The sequence below is a fragment of the Pundamilia nyererei genome, unplaced genomic scaffold (genome assembly GCF_000239375.1).
Source record: "Pundamilia nyererei isolate P.nyererei 1_Seehausen unplaced genomic scaffold, PunNye1.0 scaffold00010, whole genome shotgun sequence".
In the NCBI taxonomy this organism is placed as follows: domain Eukaryota; kingdom Metazoa; phylum Chordata; class Actinopteri; order Cichliformes; family Cichlidae; genus Pundamilia; species Pundamilia nyererei.
The window spans coordinates 5,609,500-5,635,088 of record NW_005187411.1 but is presented as its reverse complement, the minus strand read 5'-3'; the positions used below and the strand labels follow the sequence as shown (position 1 = coordinate 5,635,088).

At 41.9% G+C, this 25,589-nt stretch overlaps 1 protein-coding gene across 3 annotated transcripts in view; it reads right to left on the bottom strand.

Moving 5' to 3' along the window:
• evla (Enah/Vasp-like a) overlaps positions 1-24,372 on the bottom strand; it is a 38,439-nt gene extending 14,067 nt beyond the window's left edge. Inside the window, exons 1-3 of one of the 3 annotated variants that reach the window (XM_005723959.1) lie at positions 23,907-24,372; positions 3,766-3,934; positions 903-1,083 (exon numbers count right to left, since the gene is read on the bottom strand). In XM_005723959.1, the coding sequence (XP_005724016.1) occupies positions 903-1,083; positions 3,766-3,934; positions 23,907-23,911 (355 nt within the window). In that variant the 5' untranslated portion in view covers positions 23,912-24,372. Of the gene's footprint in view, positions 1-902; positions 1,084-3,765; positions 3,935-15,252; positions 15,657-20,401; positions 20,681-23,906 lie in introns of those variants that run through there. The other 2 variants (XM_005723958.1, XM_005723957.1) reach the window with 2 other exon arrangements.
• Positions 24,373-25,589: the final 1,217 nt, after the last annotated feature.

Here is a 25,589-nt window from a genome sequence, read left to right as displayed (position 1 = left end):
TTTCATGTTGTTATTTTTACCTCTGCTGAGGAGATCATGCGATCAATTTTTTTTGTTTTCTTTTCTATGTATTTTCGTTTGTCTCTTGAAAGGTCAAGGGTGGATCTGCATGAAACCTGAAGTTACGGTTGGCACCACTCAAAGCAATACATTTTTTTGGAGTCAGAACAGAAACCGGATCTGAATCCTTAAATCTCTAGAATGGTTCTGTGCACAAATACATATAATAAAAAATATAAATCCAGGGACTCAATTCATGCCTGCTGTTTGGCTCACCGTCGAGCCTGTACCTGCAGTACATACATTTAACCAGCAGGGTGTAGTAGAGCTTAGCATAGCAGTTAGACCTCTGAGGGTGTAACGGCTTTATTATCAGCCATACATACTTTCTTGCTATATTCATGTATTGTATCTTAAACCAGCTCATGCTGTCTGTGCAAATCTTTCCCCGAATGAGCAAGTACCCACACTGAAGAACACCCAGGTAATGAAAACAAGCTGAAAACAAGCTGGATCATTTCATTGCAGTAACCTGACATTCTTTTCAGATAAAAATAGATGTAAATTGATCACAGATGAACAACTGAAGACAGCTGCCTGAAGTACGACCCAAAATCCTCCTGAAGTTCCACTTAAAACATTAAAGTTCTCCAACACCAACAGCTAACAGCTCAGAAGCTTTCATCTCCCGTTTCACTGCGGAGAGAGGAACGATTTAATTTGAATCAAGCATTCGGAAAATGTCCTTAGCCTGCCAGGAAGCGAAACGCAAAAGCAGAATGCCTGTTTTTAATGAGAAATCTGAATGATAAAAAGGTAACAGAGTGAATGCTTAAATAGCTAGAAAAAGGAGCAACAGTGATCAAGAACATGTGCTTATTCCATTACTGACAAATGCTCACCTCCGCTGTCAGGTGAGCTGAGGACGTTGAGGGCGAACAGCATGGCGTTGGAGAAGGTGGTGGCCTCCTCCTTACTGGCAAAGTTCAGCCCGTAGACCTGCCGGGCATCACGCCACTGATGGAAGGTCGGGGTGGCCTGATTGTACTTCAGGCCCTTCACTATGGAATAGTTGATCACCACCTTTGTTGGAAGAAAGAAAAGAATCGGTGTACGTGAATGTGATCATCTAAGACAGGAACTCAATATTTGCCAATTAGTTCTGCCAAGGTTAGAATTTATTATTGTTAAAGTAGATGTCCATATGTTTTATTAATGACTCTCCTGACATACTTTTACAAGACTCAGAGTTCAATTTATTTATCTTATACTGAGCTTTCAGTTCATCCTGGCTGAAAAAGCTATATCCATTTAGGGGAACCCTCCTTTCAGGAGACAGTGGATGAGGCTGCTGTGGTCACAGGGATTACTTGCATACCTGATGAGCATAATATTAACCAGTGACATGCTGAACATATATATGAGCTGTCCAGAAAAACCCTTAAATAAATACATGTCTACCTGCTTTTTATGAAGGCAGTAAGCTCTGCTAACATTATAAAGAAGTTCATCCTAACTGGAATAGCTAGATTTTTGATTATTATGCTAAAGGTCATAGCAGGTAGACCCAGGCAATGAACCTTATTCATACAAGATATAAGTACTTGTAAAAAATTTATAACTGTAGTTATAGCAACAGCAATAAAACCTCTTATGATGAACATCCTAAATATGCTATTACGACGACGGCTTCTGTCTGTAACATGATCGACAGCCATCAGACTCAATGTTAGCAGTTCATCAGAGGATGAGGCCTATTCTGAAATGTTTAGCAGGAATTCAGCTGCGTAGATTAAATGATTTTATTAATGTCGCAGTTTTTGTTTCAAACCTATGTTGGGCTCCGACTTGTCTCTCTAATGAAACTATAAACAAATACAGAGGTAAAAACTTGTTTGTTAAAGATTTCAGGTTGTTTTTGTCTCATTTGGGGGATTAATGATCTTTATTTTGTCCACATTTTTTTCTTTTAAATCATTTTAGTGATGATCTGTCTGAATAAACTGAAAGCATTAAACAAAGTCCTTCTAGACTTGTAATGCTGAACGCACCCAGCAGCAGCTCCTTACTGCATATTCTGTGTAAAGTGTGCAGCACAATCTCCGAAATATCATCTATCTAAAGAACTGAAGAATTCCTGCTTTTAAACGGTCTGATAATAATCTGAGTGCCTTTAACAAGATCAAGTATCTTGTACATTTTATTCCAGATCAAATGATAGATGATGAACAAACGGTCTCTGTTCAGATCATGTTGTATTTCACTCTATACTGCACACTTGTGGTCAAACTACAGAAAAACAAGCTTACAGGACTTGAAGATCAAAGCTTATAACGATTAAATTAAGATACAACTGAAAATACATATGATACTGAAGATACACGGTGAAATGTGTTAAAAAACACCCCTACTTAATAAATACTCTTGCAGGCTTAACTATTCTAAAAAAAGGGGAATAAACATGTGTTTATAAGGGACAGGGTTTAGCATAGTATTTAGTATGTAGACTGTAGCAATGATTTATTGATTGCTCTTATTAAGAACCTTATAAAAACTATTTAACTGCATCTTTATGATGAATATGAATATGCAGACCCCGTGAGCAGGGAAGATTTTTTTGTAGCTGAAGCTTCCTGGTTTATAGTTTATTTGTAGTCACGTCTGAGCAGGTATGCCTCAGCCGGCCATTAAACTAGTCCACGTGCAGAGCAAAAGAGGGATTACATTTTCTGAAATGCAATCTATAAACCATGAGCTATTATCTTGCATGCGTATGACACAATAACAACTGCATGAAGATAAACGAAATCAGCAGTCTGAACCATATAAAACTAAAGAACCATTAAAACAGGAGTGAAAACACAAATCCAGTCATGAATATCAGCAGTGTTTCTTTGCAGCAACTGAATGGATTTACGCATGTCGAGACGACCTGATGAAGTTAAAATCGAGCATCAGAATGAAGGAAAAAGTTGGCTTAAGTGATTTTCAATGTGGCATGATGTCTGGTGTGAGATAGTCTGAGTATCTCAGAAACTGTTCATCTGCTGGAATTTCAGATTGGTCCAAAAAGACAAAAACATCCAGTGAGCAGCAGTTTAGTTATTGATGCCAGACGTCAGAGGATAATGACCAGGCGGCTTTGAGTTGATGGTTGGCAACAGAAACTCAAATAACTACTTGTTACAATCAGTAAGTATCAGTGCAGAAGACCATCTCTGAATGTCCAGCATTTTGATGCTTGAAGCAGATGTTCTACAGCATCCACACCAGGTGCCACTAACGCCAGCTAACAAAAGGAAACTGAGGCTACATCTTGAGATGCCGTTTGAGTTCTCTCTACTTCCACAGTCACCAGATCTACATCCAACAGAGTGCTTCTGGGATGTGCTGGACATAATCAACATGCACCAGACAAGTCTCCAGGACTGTGTGATGCTATCATGTCTTTGTCAAGCAACATCTGTGTCTCCAGATGTGAGATTTGCTGAATAAAAAATTAAGAATTAAGCCAGTTCTTAAGGTTAGAGGAAGTCCAACTCAGGACTAGCAAAGCGTACCTAATAAAGTAGCTGGTGAGTGTATAATTGGAAATCCTCTCTGTTTTAGTGATACTGTAAACTATAAAAATAATAGTAATCTACAACCTTATATGGAAATAGAAAAATCAATAGATTTGTATTTATACTGAATTGTCACTAACACTATCCAGCGAAACATCCACTCGTCATGCGACGTGCGCTGCTGGTTGCTCGTGACTCTCACCTGCTGGTCCTGCAGTTTAACGCCCACCACTCTGAAGGTGTTGTTGGCAGTATTGTGGTAGATGTTGATTCGGCTGAAGCCCTGTTGCCCAGGCTTGATGGGCACCCATTTCTTACTGGCATCATCGTAGACCATCACAGAGGCCCGTGCCTGGCAGATACTCTGTTCACTGGTATAGAAGAAGGGGAGAGAGAACACAAGATCAGAAGGTTTGGTAAACATCCTAGAAAAAGTGCTTCGTTTCACTCTTTATACTGTCAGCGTTGACCTTAAAAGCAAATATAATGGCAGTCAATAAAATAAAACCAGTGAAACAGATTTAGTGTGTAATTTTCTGGTGAGCCGAGGGCCACTGGGACTGGCGAACCACACCTTTTTTCGGTCACCACTAAAGGAGGAACTTTTGGCCACTGTATGAAATCTGACAGCTTATATATGTGCCGTGCATGTGCTGAGTAAAGGACGGGTTGCTGTTTTTAAAATCTATAAACAAGACCTCAAACTAAAACGAAACTCTGGAAAATTCCCCTTTTCCTTGTGGCCTTTACTGTGGTGCAGTTTCATAAAAAAACAAAACAGGCATCGATGCAGAAGGGTGTGTGTGAGTGTGTGTGGCGTGCTGGCTAATGACACACTGTGTTAAAAACATGTGTTTGATCAGCACACATGTTGCCAGCTACAGGCACCCTTGGTAAGAAGCTAATGAAAAGTCAGAGGACACACGGCTACCAGTGAGCATTAAATAACCGTGTTCACAACCACAGAACTGCAAAGAAATTACTTCAGTGTAGAGATGCATTTGGCCACTGACTGATGTGGCTTACACAAGTCACATCACAAAATTATCAGTTACAGCGGACGCAGCTTTGTAAAAGTTTAACTCGTTTTTTTGCGTGTGGCGACCGCCGTGACTTTAGCAGCACGCGCTCCTAAAAGTGAACTCATGCTGCTGAAGCCACAGCGTGGAAGCACATGTGAGAAGGTGGCGAGGAAAAGAACAGGTGACAACTTCAAGTTCCTGAAATTTCCACTTTCAGCACCTCAGGGATCGACACTCTCTGGACGTTAGACACATTAGCAGCCTGAAGGTGTGAGGGCCGGAGAAAGGAAACTAACAAAGCGCTGGTTGTGTGCACATTGCCTTAAACTCTGCAACAGTTTGTGAAAAATAACATAGAGCATAACAAAACTTCCCACACTGAAGGAGTGGATTAGCTGGCAAAAATATTCAGAAACAGATTACAAATCACAAAATTCATTCCAGCTTTAACAATATAGGAAATCAGCAAACTCCTCACATTTCACAGGGAGGTACCATAGACTATATTTATAAGAGGCCTCTCATTGCACCTGGGACTGAAAAGTGACGCCTTCATCCGGTACAAGGGGCGGCTATAGCTATAAAAGAAATCAAGACTGTACAGAAGTCTATGGGAAAATGACCCTATTTCTTACTTGATTTATGACCTGAGCAAAAATCAGTTTACCATCTCAATTGTTCATTTCAACTAAATGAAATATAAAGTTCATTTGGTAAAATATGGCCTCAGTCAGGAGAACACATACAAAGGGCATGGTACGCTTTAAGCAGCGGTTCCTATTGCATGACCTTTTTCTCTGTTAGATTAGATATTTAGTGTGTAAGTCTGTTGTGTCCATCTTTTATATACAGTCTATGTCCTCTCGTCCTTTGGTTGGCAAGTGGATCAATTGGCAATAATGTCAAGGTTCTCAGCAGCTGACACAGCTGCTCTCTTATGCTTGCACAATTAAAGGCTGTGAATTATTCAGGGCGTGCCGGTCCCATTTGTCCTTTCAAAAATGGATAAATGAACAAACTGTAGCTGCCTTTAGGTTTACAGTTTGGATATGGTTTTAATATAGAATATATAATTCAATATGAATATAGTCAACTGAGACTTTCAAATGACTGAAAAGACAAAAAAATGCATGCAAAATTGCAGAGAGAATATTTAAAAGTGCCACTGAACTTATTATATGCCACCTTGTTACAGACAGAACAATTTACTAAAATTAAATGATCAATAAAAATAACAGACGGCTAAGGAGATGTGAAAAGAAGGTTGGTTTGCACAGAATTTATTAGGAGCCACGATTTGCTGCAAAGGCTCTGAGGACATCAGCGTGAAATGCCACCGTATGAGACCCTTCTCTGACATCCTTTCCTTCAACGTGCCGCTCTGCAGGAGGAAGACAGCATGACACCTGAGAGACCCCCCGGTGCAGCACTAACATGTTCGGTCTCAGCCGGCTTCCTCTTACTTTCCTGCAATCAGCTGCTCTCTGGTTCCCTTGTGGTTGTTTTAACAGCCTCACAAAAAAGTCAGCGATGATGAGATAGCAGCATTTTCTATTGGATTCACCCATGCAGTAAATTCCTATATTATTCAGAAAATGTAAGTCAGACAAGGAAGTGATGTTTTCTGATAAAGACGTTGTAAAATAAGAAATGTTATTAGTGGTATAAAATAACCTGCTGTCAAAATATTTTCCGATCCCTTCGAAACCACTTATCTGGGAATGTCAAAATAAAAGCACCGCTCTGACACATGACAGCTGTGTCGAGTGCATCATTTTTGGGTAAAAACGTCTGAACAAAGTGAGCAGCACATCGCAGCGCTCCTAAGGGAGGAGACTTTAAAACTCGCTTGACAGACGGACTCCCACGGTTACAACCTCCCTCCCTCTGTCAAGTATCCATCTCTCCCCACTGCACAACTGCTGTTGAGCTAACCGGCAGCAATATCACCATGTGAGAGTAAAAAGCAAGACAAAAGTGAGCGCCGATGCCTGGAAAATGGTTACACAATAAAAAAAAATCTCTGTCTGGGGACAAACAGGAACTTCAAAATGAAACAGGAAATTCAGGCGGGCAGACGGAAATATGAAGTCTCCTGAAAATAGCACAAATCTGAAACACAAAGCAATCCGCTGCAGGAAAGAATTGCAAGTTTTATCAGACAAAATTAAAACCTCTGAATAACACCGATCATGCAATTGCACTGCAATGATATGCTGGAAAAATCAGGAGTCCTGGGAACTGAGTGAATGTTATTTAGGAATGAAAACACACAAACTCCCACGATCCAAATCTGATCAAGCATGTGTTGAAAATACTGAAGACTTAACCCACAACCAAGTGGACCAAAAGGCTCCCATGTTTATGACCTGATGGGTCAGAGCTGTTTTGGTGGCACGATGAGGGCCGTACAGTATTGGGCAGGTTGATCTGTGTATTTGATAGGTATGATTCATCCTTAACCTCCACATTTCTTGGCATCTAAAATAGATACAAACACATTGCTTCTGCTTAGCCAAGCTTAGAGTTAAAATCAACTTATAATCTAGCAATGCAAAACAATGCGGGACAAGTACAAACGGCCTTTAAATACGTTTAACGGACCCTCTAATCACATAACAGACACTTCTCTCCACTTCAGAGATCTGACAGACCACCGCAGTCCCAGTGGGACAGATCAGGGCGGGGAAAAGGGAGGCGGCTGCATCTCTGCGATGGATCTTCTTACAAAAACAGACCCTATTTCTGGAGCAGTTTGTGCCAGAGGTTGGATGGTTTCAGTTCTCCTCAACAAGTTAAAAAAAAATGTCTAGTTGATCCTTAGACATTGCATGTTACTCAATCAACACATCATGTGATATAAAGCAAAAAAAGGGAAAAACAGGAGGACTGTAGGAGTATAAAAGTGTGAATTAGGACCATAACACAGGAGCTCTCACCAATTTCGATAGTGTGCTAAATGCTTCTGTGTGTGATCTACTATTTGGGGGTGCTGGAGTATAGATCATATGGCAAGGAACAAGAGAGAAAAGAAAATAGGTAGAGCATGAGGATAGTAGATGCTCATATTAAAAATGCTCAGTTTCAAAGAACGCAACAATACAAACTGTGCAAATGATGCCGGTGAACTGAAAGCAGAGGCTTCAAACCTCTCTATGCGCTTGCTTTCAGGCAGTTTGTATTTCCAGTTAAGAATCCGCATGATGTGAAAGCGAGGAGATATCTTTAATATGATCATCTTAGGCATAAAACTCTGGCTATGAACCCAGCAATCTGTTGTTTAAGCCTTCTGAAATCCAGAGGCATCAAGTCAGAAGAAAGCGAGCTTGAAGTGGGAGGAGGAGAGGACAGCAGATGAACTGAGGTGCAGAATTAAGGCCCAGTGTAATAAAAATAGGTAGTCTAAGAATAAGAATACAAATCTGTAAATTAGAATGATAGCTCACCTTAAAAAAGAAAGTGAACTGGTTGATTTTCAGGCAGAAAGCAAAGATGACTGAGTAAGAGATGACACACAGGAGAGGCTGTGACTATGTGTTTGTGACGAAAGGCGATATGGCATAATCTGAAAAAGGTCAGCTGTGGCTAAATATCAAAATCAGTGACATTAAAATTAACATGTTGAATCAAACTGATGTTCAAGGTTGTACAGAGGACAGCAGAATATTGAGGTTTATACTAAAGCAATTCTTAACACTATTTTTGAACAGGCCTACCACCCCCATTTATGGTCCCAAGCTGTGGGTAGTGACCAAATGAATAAGACCGCAGATATAAGTAGCTGAAAATAGGTAGAGACTTTGCAGGTGTGATAATAAAGCTAGGCTAAGACTAAACAATACGAAGAGTAGCTTAAAAAACTGCATGAATAATTGCAATTGGGCTGGCAGTAGCATGTTATAACGCAGGAGCCAGGCTCATTTTATGTAACTGAGACAGCCCACATAGACCAGAAAGTTCTTCTGTGAAAGACTGATTTTTTTGGCACATTTCTGTGACATACATTACGGCTGCAGCAGGCTTTTTTGTTTATATAGCAGTCTGCTTTTAAAATGTCACATCTGCACTTTATTTATGTGCCATGTTAAAATGTAAAAGACAGAAATCGTTGAGCTGTGTAGAGCTCAGAGGACGTGCAGAGTAAGGTAATATTTCACTATGGCCTCATCATTACAAGTGACCTTTTACATGCATGCTAAATTAAAAGTATTGATTATGGCTAATGAAAGCGATTTCATCAAAGTGCAGAAAGCTTGCATGAACTATAGTGCATTGATCATTTGGGCAGTTTCAGACTCCAGGACACTCTTATGTTCTTTATTGACTACATCTTATATCTTTAAAGTGCATAATTCATCTCATGAATAAAAAAAGAAATACATGTGTTTTTTTTACATTATATTGACAGGCTAATGAGACCTGCATTCAGCAGAAAGCAGTTCTATAAGCTTGTACATTCATGTTTTATTTAATATACAATCAATAGCCTCTATACTGGCTCCACCTGTTGAACTGCTTGTTAACACAAATATCTAATCAGCCAATCACATGGCAGGAACTCAAAACATTTAGGCATGTAGACATGTGAAAATGACCCACTGCTGAAGTTCAAACTAAACATCAGAATGTGGAAAAAAGGTGATTTAGGTAAGTGTTGGGGTCAGACGTGCTGGTGAGTATTTCAAAAACTGCTGATATGTTTGCACAACCTTTTAACGAATCGTCTAAAAAAAAGACAAAATATCCACAGTTCTCTGGGCAAAAATCAAAAGAGTGGCCAGATTACTTTGGTCTGATAGGAAGGCAATAGTAAGTAGTAGGTATGCAGAAGAGCAACTCTCAATGCACATAGAAGCACTATGGCAGCAGACGACCACACCAGGTGCTACTCCTGTCAGAAAGAACAGCAAAAGGGAGGCTACAATTTGTATGCTGTTTTGACTGGACAGCACAATACTGGAAAATATTGCCTGAACTGATGAGTCTCGATTTCTGCTTGAGCAATCAGATAGCAATGTCAGAATTTGGTGTAAATAACATGAAAGCATGGCTTCATCCTTCTTTGTATCAATGGCTGCTTACAATTGGAAGTCACAAATGATGATGACACTTTAAGGCCTCCGTAGCCACCAGATCTCAATCCAACAGACCATCTTTGGGATGTGGTCGAACAGGAGATTGGATCATGAATGTGCAGCCAACAAATCTGCAGCAACTGTGTGCAAAATATGGACCAGCATCTCTGAGAAATGTTTCCAGCAACTGTTGAATCTATACCATAAAGAACTGAAGCAGTTCTGAAGGCGAGCGGCAGTCCAATCCAGGACTTCCTAGTTGTAACTAATAAAGTGGCTGGTGTATTTGTATTGGTGCAGAGGAAACAAGTACTCTGAATATTCCAGTTCTTTCCTGGAAAAAGTGGATGCGATTTCCCCAATAGATCCCATCTGAGCGTTGCACCTTGTTTTTTCTGGAATAAGTAGGCTGAAGCTGGATAATAAATCCATCCCAAAGGCAGCCCGAGTGGGGTGAGAAGAAAAAGTAGCAGAAGAGAACAGTGGCAGTGATTGAAAAGAAATAAAAGAAGAACAGAGAAAGCTATGAAGGCTTCTGGTGCACTGAAGCCTTCCTCATGTCAAATAAAGCCTCATAGGCGAGCGGTAAAAATGAGGCCACATTCCCAGGCTTCTGAATTAAGCAAAGCACTTCCCTGCACACATGGTTAGACATATGTGCCTGCCTCACCCCACCCTCCTCCACACAAATCCTATATTATACAATTTGAGTGTTTCCCCTCAGAGATCAGTTATTTTCAGAAATGACTCCTCAAACTGATCACGACCAGAAAATACTAAGAGCATACATTAGGGGTCGAGACATATTAGAAACAGAAGTTTCATATTTCTGTGAGGTCTGGCAAATCAAAGATTAGATCACTGGCTGTATTTAGTGTTTCCTTGGCAGGGATGCGAGTGGGTCGTGGTGTGTTGCACGAGGCGTCTTCTTTGGGTAGCACCCGGGGGGCAGGGCTTCTGTTATCATGGCAATTAGCTTTTGTATCTGGGGTAATTGTTTCATCCTGCTGGTTCACAGTGGAAGGCACCCGAACGGATCTGAACAACTGATGAGTCATTGAGCACGACCCTGCATGGCCGGCTCATGACCGTGGATCGGATTGTTAGGCCTTTGTTTCTGTGAAAACTAGATGTCAAAAACACTATTAAAGGACACTAAAGCGTCACAGAAATACACGGTCAGCAGAGATCTGTTGATACAAATGCATGACAAATCTATGACAGAAAAAGAGGTTAGTGAAGGTTAGTTTTCCCTTTAAATTTTCCTGGAATAACACTGCACTGCAAGAAATTTGCATGTTAAACTACAACATTTTCTTCTCCTACTCCCTTGTACTGCTCATAGTAACAACTACTCTAAGTTGAACTCTGGTTCACGGTGGCCCATTTTTAGCTAAACTATAACACTTTTTTCTCTACACTATTTTTAGGCACGCAATCAGTGGGAACCACATCACACGTCCGCAACAATCACAGGAAAACTAAAATGACTGCAGTAACCATGACAACACTTCTGAATTAATGACTTGCGCTTAAACATTTCCATCCAATTAGTTCTGTCGTTGGCAGGGGAAAAAAACAGTAATCTACTATAAAAATGTACAGCTCCCTACTGTATATTTTTACATATGAACCACAATAGAGGATACTATTTGAAACTTTGGCCATGGTTAATAATACGGGAGAACTTTTATCTAAAATTAATTAACTAAAAGGAGAAGCAGTGAGACCAAACATAAGACACATGCCATGCTATCATACCCGAGGTCTTTTTCAGCACCTCTGCTTTCCCCCAGCCTTTCATGTCACCATAAATCTCACTTAATTACTCTGTCAACTGTCACATCAGTTATCATTCACTGCAACTTGGAGGTGCCACAAATACAGCTTAATCTATCCAACTAATGAGTTTCATTTCATGCTAATTAAGTAGCCTAAAAAAACAAAAACCCACCATAACCTCCCGCACAACGAAAGCCAGCCGAGAGAGAAGAAAGCACCCAGAGAGGCAGCAGAAGTGATAATTACACAGCTTTATGCATCCCTTGTTGGTGCTGTAGCTAATAAAGAAATGCAGTCAGTGTCAGGGAGATGTTTGGGAAATAAACATTAGTAGCCTCAAGTGAAAAATGTTTCATTCCTGCAGAGGAATTTGCTCCCATATTGGAAATTTGGTTGTAGGAAAGGTCAGGAAGTCAAACAACCAACAGTTCAACCACTGTTGTAAAAGTTTCCATTGAAACATTATTAATTGTAACTACAAGGAGAGACATAACCCACTAACACCATGCACAGTAGCCAGAAATCCACCTCGGTTCTTAGTATCTTCTCGTTAAGGGTGAGGCAGTCAGTCTTATGATGTGATGTGAGGTGCTGCCCCTTTTTTTTCCCAAACAGGAAGAGAAATACATAATTATACACCCACACACAGTATATTATGGTACCCATAGTGTACATACACCATTACATGGTAACAGATATTTTTAGTGAAGGGCCAGAAACAGGGACAGAGAGATTGGTTGTAAAGTAAGGATCCAGTTTAGTGTTATTATTATGCTCACAATGAGGATTATAGCCCCCGTGGCTTTAGAGCAGGGCAAAGCCATACATTTAGAGACGGGATGCCACTCTCTCTTTGTGTGTTTAAGTGGGTGAAGGGGTCTGGCTGACAGAAGGAAGAGGTCTGTCTGGATTAGAGACAGAGCATAGCAGGCAGATCATTACCTCACTGCAGCCTTAAATCTAAATTAACCCGGGCTTAACTCTCGTACAAGACCTCTAATCTGCTCCATGGGGGAAAGTAGTGTTCACAGGCACAGGCAGGGAAGGAGGCCCGAGGAACTAAAAACAGCACAAGCTCACTGTGGCTCACACACAGTGTGAAGCTGGGTCACTGGTAACCCGGCAAGCTATACACACTTAGTCTGTTTAAAGGATGCAGTGAGATATGAGGCAGGGGCCAGATTGCAGGGGTTGTAGTAACTGCCGCATGTAACCTAACACTGCTACTAAACTATATGGAGCACAGTCATTAAAAATAAATAAGAGTGACACAGACTCACAGAGTTATAATTACAGTGTTTTTGCTGTCTGCATTTTGCCAAGCATGCCAAATCTGACTCTTAAAGGGACCATTTCTGCTTTTCTTTAATGTCCGTCACAGATTTAGTCCTATAATAATGGAAGATTATATCAAATATGGACCACGTTTTTCCAAAAAATGAGGGTAAGTGTACAAATAATGCCTACGAGTGAGAAGCTCAGGCTTTAGACTGCTCTAAACAATCTGTATCAGACATGATTTTTTTCACTCTTGTCTCTGTATGATGTCAGTGAGAGCGGATATCCTTAATATATGAGCCCTGGAGCCCCGCCCACATGCTGTTTAGCTCTTTAAATCTCCTTTTACAGAGGGTTGACCAATCGGAAAAAGTGTGGCTTAAAGGGAGAGGAGCTAAACGGGCTTTTTACAGACAGCTGCACCCAGAAAAGGATGGTTTTTGTGTAGCTGTGAAAACACCTGAAGTACTTTTCCTGAGTTCAAGAGTAAAAATATGGAGTTGGAAATCTGAAAAACAAATGTAACATATATTTAATTCTACAGCAGAGGTGTACTTATTCAAAAGACCTTTGAACTCGTGTATCACAGTCCCGCTAAGTAGACAACTAAGACTATTTTAAAGCAACAGCACACAGCCGATTCACAAAGGCTTTCACATCCCAGATCCATCATGTTGTGCCTCACTCTTAATAGATCACAGGGCATTTATCTGACCCCCGCCCCACTCATATACTGCACAATATTGCAAAATGCAACTAAGCCTAAATGAGAGAGAACAGAGTGATGTGGTCTTAATGGCATTAATTTCAAACTGCATTAATGTGCTTATGTTCTTAGCCAAATGCCCCAGTTGTTCTGTGGAAAAGGTTCAGTTGTTTGAATCCTTCTGCAGCACAATCCTTTTCATTCAGAGCCATGTAAAACATAAACAATGATCAGACAGTTTGCTTATTACACTTGATATCTATATGTTGTATATTTTGTGTACTTGGTGTCCTTCTTCAGTCTGTGTTTCTGCCCCTATCACTGCCACTTCTCTCCCTGTTCATTCAGGTTTAGGTTTAAATTAATATCCTCTACAGGTCAAATAAATAAAATGATTTTAAAATACTCGAGGAGTCAATTAATTATAAGAAAAATAAATAGAAACAGATACACAACTATTGCTTATCTTAAAATATAGAGTTCAGGTCCTGGGTTGGCTGGCTTAGGTAGGTGGCACAAGGCCACTGTGGCACATGAGTTTGATTCCACCCCTGGCTTTTCCTGCATGTTGTTCCCCCTCCTTTCCTATCTGCTTCACTGTCCCAACCACCAATAAACGCTAAAATACCCCCAAATAAATCTTCAATTCAAACCAGACGAAAGACGAAAAGCCAATAATGTGTGTGAAAAATAAGGGGCTATAAATCTACCACGAGGATACATATCCATCTGAGAGGAGTTTGGAGTCGGGGGACAATTTCTGAAGAGCAGTTTAGAATGAATATGAAACAGTACTTTTGTATGAAATGCCCGTTCTTACTTAAAAATTTAACATTGCTCACAATTTCGTATGCATTTTCAGTGTTCAGTGCTGCAGCAGACACAACAGGAGTTGCATGTATTAGACGGGAAGTCAGTTTTAAGCAGCGGCTGCACATCTCGTCATAAAATCCTCATTGTCCTTTATTTTCACACCCCCAGCCTCCCCCTTTCGTTCTTCTTCTCCCTCGTGATAACAAGGCAGCCAGCAGAGCTGTTTGATCCTACCGCTCTCATTTGGAACATCAGCAGCGTCCAAATATCCCTCTTTCTCTCTTTTTCCATGTCTTCCCTCGATCTTTCATCGTCCAGGAGAGAGAGGGGGGAAGTGCACTGGCCTGAAAGGCTGCCTTTCTAGCCGGAAGCTAAGCAGTCTTTAACACGTGTGTGAATTAAACATGTATAGAGCCCTTACAGAGCTCTTCTATTCAGAGATGCTCTGTGTGAAGCTGCAGCGTGTTTAGAATAAAGAAGATGCTCGGCGTCGCATCACGTGCACACGCTGAACCGCATCTTTCTGGCAGCATCTCTGGCTTTGATGGGAATGCTGCAATCAGGCGAACAGTCATCAAAACACATCAGAGTCAAAACTTTGCACACTTTTGTGCACTTTTAACATAAAAACAGAGAGCTGATTCATTCCACCTTTATGGCAAAGTTAACATTCTCCATGCACACAATAACTAATCCAAAATAGCCTCCATTCTGTGTCAGTTTGCTGAGGCCAGATTAAGATGACAGATTAGTATTTCAGCTCTGATTAAAATACAGCAGGGAAAGATTCGTCCGTCTGTGCTGCTGGAATATTACAGTGCTTTCTTTGTGGACGATAATCAAACCTCGTCGACTAAACAATCTGACTTTTTTTACTCATCCCAAACTGTTTTTATCTCATCTTTGACATCCTTCCTTCATCTTCCTTCCTATCTTCACCCTTCATCCTCACTGACTTACTTACTGGAAGTAGAAATGATCAGACAGACGTCAAACAAAGTGTCAGCACAAACCTGGCAGCGATGTGGCTGTAAAACAATCCCGAGTCACTGACACTCTGAGGAAGGCAGTAACGCAGCGCTTGCAACCGGTGTATGTCCATGCTGGTCAACAGGAAAACAAAACAAAGCAGCAGCAGCAGCGTCACTCTATAACACAAACTCCCTTCTGTGCTGCTGCGTTACATTTAAACTCTAACCTATTAAAAGTGGTTTAATCCTCTCCTGAAAGCCTGCGAGAAATTACGCACAAGAGCAACAGCTGCATGAGTAACTAAAATCATCCACTTAGAAGCGAAATGAGATTTAGAACATTCCCGAGTTCTCGCAGTGCTGACGGATGGCCCCTCCATCCAGGAACAAAGGCGATGACGGACAGACAGACTGGCAGAGATGAAGTCACTGACCAGCCAGCGATCCCTAACACACGATTGTGAATGTGCGATTGTCACTGAACCTCTGCGCTATTGTTGTACTGAAAACCCAAGGGAGATTACCTCATATCCGTCTCAACCAGCAGCACCCCCCCCTCCCCTAACAAATCCAAACACACACTACAGTTTACTGGATGTATGAAGGGGGGGGGGGGGGGGTCCTGCTGTTATCTCCAACCGCCCCTCCTCCTGACCTGCCGTTGCCATAGCTACCCAAATAAGCCGAGCCCGAATTAACAACCAGTGGTCCATACTGTGGTCAGCTACTATTGACTGGGATGTCCTCCACCTCTGAGGACAGTGGATGAACACTCACGGGGCATGCACATTAACTGGAGGTGGTGTGTGCATGTGTGTGCGTGCATGCGTGTGTATGTGCTAAATGTCCATTAAAAGCTATTGAATAACTCACAAGCTAACGCTCAATCTGGTTTAGATTCTCTGGGTGAGACAGCAAAGGGAGGTGGGGGCATTTTGGAAGGCATCGGTGTTATTGTTGAGCGGAGCGGCAGTATTCGATCCAAATGTAATAAAACCAGAGGTAGAGAACGTTCCCGGTTTGATTCTGGCAAAGGACCCTGTCCACTGTGTGCTGTCCTGCAGGCTACAAATAAACGATCTCCCGCTCAAGCTCTCACACACAAATCCACACAACCTTGGGCTGACAGCAGTCCAGTGTTAAGATGACAGAGCATTACCCTTCGACCTCTCTGGTTCACATGCGCTCGGCTCTAACGGCTGACATCATATGCCGCTCAGAGAGCAAACAACCCAAACGACAGAGTCCCACCACCAAGATGCGTGACAGGGCACTCTGTGTCACGTTGACATTGGTTAAACCGGGGTCACGATCAACAGCGATTTGTTATTCAGGGGTAACAGCCATGCCAAGTGAAACTACTCAGATGGCCCAGCTGGACCGCAGGACGTTTCTGTGGCCGGACGGGTAAATGTTAACAAGCTCGATCTGTGGCAGACGAGGCTCTGTTGTGCCCAGAGGAGGAGACACTGCCTGCTCACTAACATTTATAAACTGATAATAGGAAAGAGCTAAACTGCTGCAGGGAAAGTGAGCGCATCGAAAATCAAACATGAAGGCCACGTTGTTGCTTAGAAAGAAAAAGACACATTCACAGTGATCATAGGGTGCTATTATTCTTTCTATTTAGGATTTTTCCAATAAATGTATGCCACAGCAAAATAATATTTATTTTAAAAAATAGGACGATAGCAATTAAAGCATAGTGTTGCAATATTTTGCATGACAATATTGTATCGATACAGGGACACCAAATATCTAAATTTTATTAAATTTAATTAAATAGTCTGGGAGTTTTATTACACAGAGGGCTCATCTCATGCATCACCAGCCTGAGTTAATGTTAGCTGAGCAAACTTACATTAAATGAACTGATTAACCATCCAACACTGGACACTAAAATACCTCCTAATCAGAGTAAGCTAATGGCTCAGTCACATGAGGGAAAATAAGACAGGAACATCCTTACCTCTACACAAAAACTTGGCAGCGTTCTGATGATTTTATTGAATTTTTTCACATTTTGTGACCGACTGCAACTATTGGTGACTAAATGGTTTCCCAGAGCTTGAAGTCACTGCACACTCACAAGCACTTTTGATCAAGGTGGCCTTCTATTAACCCTACCTTGTCAGGATCCTGGGTCTCCTGACCCTGCGTTTTTAGTTCTTTTGTGATTTTTGTATTTTGTCGAGTACTTGTGTGATTTATTTTATGGTTTCTAGTTTTGATCCCTTGCCCCTCATGTTTTCCTGTGCCCCCTCTGTTCTGTGTAAAGTCGGCGTTTCTTGGTCTGTGTCTTCGCATGTTTTGAGCTTCTTGTGTTTCAGGATTTCCCTCTGTGTATTATTTATCATCTCTAGTTTTTTGGTTCTTTGCCTTATGGTTATGTCTCTGTGTTTCTTAGTTACTGTCTCTACCGTGTCAATTGTGTTGTTCCTGTTTTACTTTGAAGGTCCGTGTCTTATGTGAATGTGTCCTGCCTTGCTTCCTTGTCTCGTCAGGTCTGATTTCCCCCAGCTGTGCCCTCCTTCTGTGTCTCATTCCCCTCTTTACTTCCCAGTGTATTTAAACCCTGTGTTTCTCTGCGTCAGTGTTGTGTCGTCCCTCAAGCTGTGTGTTTCCTCGTGTGCCTCCCTGCAAAGTGTAAGTTTATATTTTCCCTGTGTAGTTTAGTTTTGTATGCTTTTCCCCTGTCAGCAAATAAAGCTGAGTTTTTTGAGTTCATCCCTCGAGTCTGAGTGCCTGCATCTTGGGTCCAACTCCTGCCTGCCACACAGCACTTCCTGACATACCTGATAGATGGCAACCTTTCTGCAGTCGCAGTCTTGGTTGGACTGACTGCAAACACTCAAAGATACAGACAGATTTCCAACGTGTTGCCAGTCTGAAAAAATCTCCACTCAACTGGTTTTATAAGTTAAATGTGAATTTCTGTCCATGTACACAACAGCAGATATATTATTTTCAGTGATTTATCACAGTTAACTGCTGCATCATCACAATCAGATTGCATGTAATAGCCAAACTGACCCCATTCAAATAACTGAAGTGAGATTAAAAAAAAAATACTAACAGTTAAAATTCGAAATTATAATTTGCAGTTTAAAAATAGGTGATATTTTATTGCAAAATATTAAAAATTGCAGTAAATTCTTTTACTGAGGCTTCCAGTGCAGCAGAAGCCTCAATAGGTGAAGTATTGTGATAGTCATGGGGTGTTTGATGATTCACAACATTACTCTCATATACGCTTATGAAAAGCTAAAAAAAACCTTTTGTAATTGATTTATTTTTGCTTGTTTTTTTTTCTTCTTTTTGCTGGTAATCACCTAAAATGTCAAAATTTTTCAAAATCTCAAAGTCCTTTTCAAGTGCAGAATTTTAACAAAAAAAAAAAAGCGTAATTAATTTGAAAGCACTGAAAGAAAAACTAGACATAAAGTAGAGCTGAATAAAGACCGATGCCAGGGATGCACCAATCATGAACAGTTTGCCTGATAGTCAATAGTGTTCCCACACTAACCCCATAATACCGTAACTTATTCACTACTCCTGAGATACCAGTTGCTGTTCCTCTTTCTGTGCCAGGGAAACAGTAACTTAACTGTAGTCACATCTTTTAGCTCGTCATCACACGATGTTTGAGAACAGTGAAACAACTGAAATAACCACCGACACTGGGAAATCTCATCGTACATACAAATATTCAGACGGATCATCTGTAATGTGCGAAATGTTAGATTTTTCATTTTTGCATAGATTGTTTTATGTTCACTGAGCTCAAAGCTGCAGTGCGATGTCGCAGCACTGCCAATATACTCATACTAAATCATAATAATGAGACTTTTCTGATTCTCTGTTTTCTTAATAAAGGCGGATCACTCGCTTGCAGTGCATCAGGCAACAACCAACAGTAAAATCAGCACATTGACCTCCATAATACCATCACTTATTCATTACCCTGTAGATGCCAGTTGGGCCTCAGGCTAACCGACTGTGATCACATACAGTACAATATGGATGGCAACCCCACATTTCACTGTCTTACCCTTCCCCCACCACTCTCCTCCACCTTCTCCAGTCCTCGTCACCGTCGCTAATCCTGATCCTTAAAGGGATCCGCCGCTTCCGTTTGGAGAGAAAATACTTTGTAGGTTACAGAAACGAGAACACAGGAAGAACAGAGTGAGCGTTAGCCTGTTCAGATTGATTAACATTCTCAGCCGGAGAATAATAAACAACCCCGCGGAGCTCGTATTTTTCTTTGTATCCTGTGTCGTTGATGGGAATAAGAATGGGCCGAGGTCTGGACGGTAGAAAAACGGAGCATTAGGTTTGATTTCACAATTTGAGGTTACGTTTTGGACAACTTTTGTTTTTATTTCCACATTACAATCAGAATGACACTGTCATAAATAGTGAGCATACTGTGAGAGATGCTGAGAGATCTTCCCTGTGATGGAGATTACTAGAGTGCACGCGGTCAAGTGTAAACCATCAGTCTTATCTCTTCTGCCCCACTCGGCTCTGTATCTGTATTTGTGCTTTAACAAATCGCCATGACCCGCTCTAATCTGGCAGGGCCACATTATACTGGACTATACCCTCTCTTGAGAGTCTCACTCAATCAGCCAGTCAGATTAACACTTTCTATCTCTTTCTTCTTGACTTCCTTTCTCAAATGCACGCACATGCAACGAGTCAGATGGGATCAGTCCCGTGAACAAGAGTAAGCAGCTGAGCAGATTCAATGGCAGGCAGCAAGAAACTCATTCCTTTATTTGCCAGGAAAAGACTGAACCAATGAAAGACTGCTAGAGGGTAACCAATCAGACTTCTCTGCAACAGCTGGCTCCAAAGAATCACAGGCAGAGGGGTGGAAAAAAGGAAAGGAGAGAAAGTCAGCAACTCCTGGAGGAGATTTTTTTCCAAGCTTTTCCTCCAATTCAACATATTCAGCGGCATGTCGGGCTTGGTGAAATAGGGGTTTTTCTTGCAGGCGCACAATCCTGTTTCAAGGAGCAAACAGATTGTGTGGTCTGAAAGCTGAGCCAGGCTTCAAACAGAAACACCACAGAGTGAAGGAGGCTACATCATTACCGCACAACTCAAAGCCAACCTTAGCTTTACTCACACAACTCCAAAAACACAGAGAAGAGACGATCACTGATGAGTCATTTTGCCTTACCCGAAGTCGTCCAGGGAATACATGTCGCAGGAGAAGCGGGCACAGTCCTCGAGCACGGGATGGAAGGAAGTATAAAAAAGGGAGATTATGGAGGAGAGGGGGAAATGTCAACCTTGAGAAGAGAGAGCAATACGCATGCTGTCCAACTCTGCTGCAGTCAACTCAGTCTTTCCCCTCTTCACATCCCTCTAAAAAAGTTTAAAAAAAAGAGAAAAAATCTACTACGCCAGCAAGGCAGTCATGAGCATGAGACACAGAGAGAGTAGGAGGGAAGGAGTGAGCGAGAGAGATGAGGAGTGTTGCAACAGAGTAAGGGAATGCAAAAGAGAGAGAGAACATGTGACCAGCGCAGACCAGTCACCTCCCTCTGCTTCGGGGACCGAGTCGTTGTCTTTCAACCTCCGAGGAATAATTTCCACTGGATGGAAATTACATGTTAGCCTGTATTGGAAACAGGAGCGCTTTTACACTCCCCTTTCTATACCGGAGCTTTAAATAGATTCTGCATGTCAGCCTTTTATCACTAATTAACTACAGAAGAGGAAACAACAGCAACAGTTCATTCATTCAGCTCAGATATCATAACGGACACAACATTCCCGTTCTCTCCAGGAACAACAGAGCGTAACGAGCAACAAAAGTTTCCCCGATGTGGTGTAATATTCGCGGCATCCCTGCGGCTTTTATCAGAATTCGCCCTCCAACGGCGGTCCATCTGGCAGGAGCAAACTTAAAGGCTTTTAAGCTTCTTTGCAGCAGTGAGCCGAGGTGTAGGAAACAAACAAAGAGCGATCCACTGAAAGATTAGGAAGATTTATGGATTTAAGAAAATAGCCAGAAACACACAACGGATCCGAGGTTCTAAAGTGGCACCCAGAAGGTCTGAGTTCATGTGCGTCCAGGATTAGTGACATTCGGCTGAGGCCTAAGCGAAAACTTTCAAGCAGACTTTGAACTCCACAACAAACAGAAAAAAAGTGTTAAAATGTTGTTACTGCAAGTAAATATACGGCCAGATACCAATACTGATACCAGAACTTTTAACCTTTAAGAAGAGAGCAGCGTGTCTTGATTTATAAGATGAATCATTGTCATCAGTTTGCTGATTTTGAAGACATTTTAATGATTACTAAATCACGGTGATTTTTACTTTCCACAGTAATGAGTTCACACAAAAAACTCCACTTTTCAGCTTTTATTGTAGTTCATGTAAGAATTATTAAACACAATCCAGGCTACATACTGAACTTAGAGGATAGAAAAGTATCGTCTATATTGATTGATTACTTTTGGAGAGTTAATATTGATCTGATACCAATACCAGCCTTGGAATTGATACTAATCAATATTTGGATCTAGCGAAACCCTTGGGGAGTGAAAATGGAGAGACTAAAGGTTAGGCTGAACCTGTTTGACCTCCACAATGCCAAAGGACACAGCCTTATGGATGATTTACAGGAGCAGATAGAAAACAACCAGATAAGGGTTGATTCATAAAGGATTGCCATGTGAGAGTCAATTAATCATTTGTGATATTCAGTTGTCACTATTACTGCTAGCTAAAAGCCATTTTCCTTTCCCCTGAAATCCAGGCTTTATCATTGTATCACAAATGGGAGCGCTGTGGCTGCGGTGATGCCGTCTCTCGTGGAGCTGCTCTCTGATCAGCTCAGAGGGCAGCAGCCTGCAGTAGGAGGCATAACTCAGCGTTTTACCTTGCAGTGAGTGCACTCGCTCATTCTACTTTTTGCACAGTGAATCACCACAACGAGCCCTTCAGAAATAATCCTGTCCTGTAATAGCAATGGACAGACGCCTACATGCACGCTCACGGTTCTTCCTCCCAATCCACTCTGCCTACTCGTAACACGCACGCACAAGCATGCAGAAACAGCCAGGTCTAGACTGACGGTAGAGAAGAAGCGCCCCTTAATGAAATCTCTAAAAATAACTCCACTCTCGTGTGTACACTTATGTGCAAGTGCATGGGCATCCACATACATGAATGCATGCGCACCCTTACATAAATGCAGCAAATGGAAGCGGCGAGGTTGAACAAATGGGCCCATTGAATGTAATTCTTTTTTCTTTTTTTCCCTTTAACCCTGCAAAAATAAAAGCCAGGTCGCCCCTTGCTGATGCTTTGTGGAGATTTAAGACTTCCCTTTTGGGCCTGAGTCAAAGAGCAGATCTGCCTCGGGTGAAGACAAACACACAGGATGGGATACAAGCAGCGTTGCTTTACAGAAAAAGAGGAAACGGCGTTCTCATCTGACTGGACTGGAAGATATGAATCTTGCATGTTTACGTCTTGGAGCAGTTGAGCCACTGGCTTTGTGCTGGGTGAGGTTACAGGATGACGGTGAATTATTGGGACTGGAAATAAAAAAACAGAAACACTTCACAAATATGATTTATCCCATTTTTTGTTTCCTTTCTCTCTCTTTTTCCTTTTCCTTTTTGATTCCACAGACTCTCAGCAGACTCTCTCCCAAAGATACAGACCAACACCGGTAGCTACAGGAAAAGCAGAGCGAGAGTGCACTGTATCTGAGGAGAGCTGTCAGAGTAAATCTGAGGCTGTAAAACGGAATGGTGCAGGCTGACTGCAGCTACGGAGACATGGAGGAGTCAAACTAAGGCAGGAAGGGGAAAACATAAAAGGACTGCTTCATAAATAGCACAGAGTATAAAGACTGCTGCTCCTCCTGCTGAAGAAGAAGATCTGGGCTTCAGCGCGTTCTGCATACCAGCACAACCAGGAAAGGGCTCAAAATACCGCCCATAAGCTCAGATGTAGAATGACTTCAAAAAGAGCCACAGACTGGATAGTATGCATATATGCAACCATCATGGTTTCTGTAGGTGTATATGGGAAGTGGGTGAGGGGGTGGGGGTCTGTTAACCTGCCTGGCAACCACCGGAATAAACACCCTCCTCCTCCTCTTGCCACGGTTATAAGCACCCTCATTTATCCTGTCCCCCACCCACCACACCAACACACTCCCCTCCTGCAGCCACTCACCCCGGTGGTGCATCAATCACATTTAACGAAAGCAGTATTTTATTTTATTTTTTTATCATTTCACCGGGTGCACCCGAATTGCTTATGTAGGGAAATACATGATGCTGTCGTTTCCATGACAACATCAACCTGGCCTGAATCCTGCCTTCAATGCGCTGGGTGGGTCCGGCGGTGACAAAGAAGGGGGTGGAGGGGGGTGGAAAGCGGAGAAGTCATTTCGATAATTCGCCATTTAACAATATGACATAAAAGCGCACAGTTAAAGGGCGCACGTATGGAAGGTGGGTGAAGGGGATGAGGCCGGGTGGGTGGGCACCCGGAGGAAAAACTGGCAATAAAATATGAGAAGATGCTGCATTTATTCAGTAAATGATCATTCCAGCGAGGTTATTGTGGAAATGCAGATGTAGCCCCGGAGAGGGCTCCGTGTCGCTGCGCAGCTGCCATGACGCGTCAAACAGCGCACGATACGGTGCTTACCTCATTTTCCTCCTCTTTTATTCAACCGGGGCTGATGGCACTGATGAGGCTGCTCAATACGTCCCGCTATTATTTCAGTATATACCCTCGTGTGAGGCTCGGAGCAGCCCGCCGGCCTCCACCTTGTGTCCTCTCTGCGCGTCTGTGGCGATATCACAGGCTGAGGATGGGTCGTGAAATGCTAAGCGACAACCCGAGCGTTTTCTTCCATCCGCTTTGTGCTCCGTTGTCTCTGCTCTCCGCACGCGCTGCTGCTTACGCCGCGTGTCCTTAAGTCCATGTTCAGTCGGTGCTCGCGCTCGGTAGAAGACGGTGAACCGTGGTCGTCAGCCGCCTCCTTCATGCCATATTTTCTTCCCATTCGGAGTGTTTTGGTGAGATGGACAGATTTTGGGGAAAATGCTAATACGGCGTGCAAAGGGAGAGGGGAGGGGGTGCGAGCTGACCGGCTCAATGCTGCCCACCTGCGGCCAAGACGCACACATGCAGGGAACTGACGCCCCCTAAGTACCCCACCCGTCAGAGTCTCAGCAGGCAAACAAGTAGTCTGGTCTAGCCCCCCTAATGTATGGAGGACCACATGAGCCAAAAATAAAGCTAACTAAACAAATGATTGTTAGTAAACACACACACACAAAACAATATTTATATTTATTTTGATTTGCTCGTGTATTTCTTTACCGTTTAATTAATCCTCTATTTATTCGTCTTCCAATTAGATTTTACATTCTATTTATTGATTTACACATCAGGGCTTGCAAAATCGCTAGCCCGATGTCCTGGAGCTAGCGATATCTCTGGTCGGACGACCACAATCTATCTCAGCCCTGCATCATTGCATTTATATGATTATTTTCTTAAAATATTTTTTTACTTTTTACATTTCTTTTATTAATTTCTATTGAATTTTTTTCCAACTATTTTATGAGGTCAGCTTTGTTCTTTCTAACTAACCTCAGGCTCTTAACAGAAATTACTCCCTCGAATAGTTGCTATAGAGAACTGAGGTGCTTGGCTGGTGTGGTGCAAAATAATTGTCTTAATGTACTACTACCAAGTTTACTACCAAGTCATCAGGTCATATGTTAGTCAAGAGAATCCTCACTGGTAGTCTCTTCAATCACTCACAAGTTGAGAAAAACTTATGTGAGGTTCCGCTCACTTTGCATCCCCAGTGTTTATTTCTCCCGTAGTTGCCTGAAGTTATCACGCTGCTGTGAAGTGCTTCCAGTGTGGACACAGCATTAGATCCCTGAAGGTTCTTATCTATATCAGATCTTATGATATTGTCACGTTGTCTAGCAACCACCTTTCAGTGGGCTAAAGTGATCTGTTTTAAGAATTTATGCACGCACAATGCCTTATTAAAGCACACTGTCCTTTTTAATTTTACGACAGTGGCATCCTGTTTACCTCCACAAAACTTCAACCGTGCATTATGCATTATGATATCATGAGGTTGCTCAGCAACCACCTACCAATGGGCTACAATGAATGATTTTTTCCATTTCTATACATAGAAGACCTTAAAAGGGATTGTCTCATTTTCTTTTCGTGACCTATAGCAAAACACAACAAAGAATACTGGAGCTTGGACATGCACCAGTTACATTTATATTAGCATTGAATTTATTATCCAATTATTAATTATTAATTTATGTATTAATTATTTTATGTTGCATT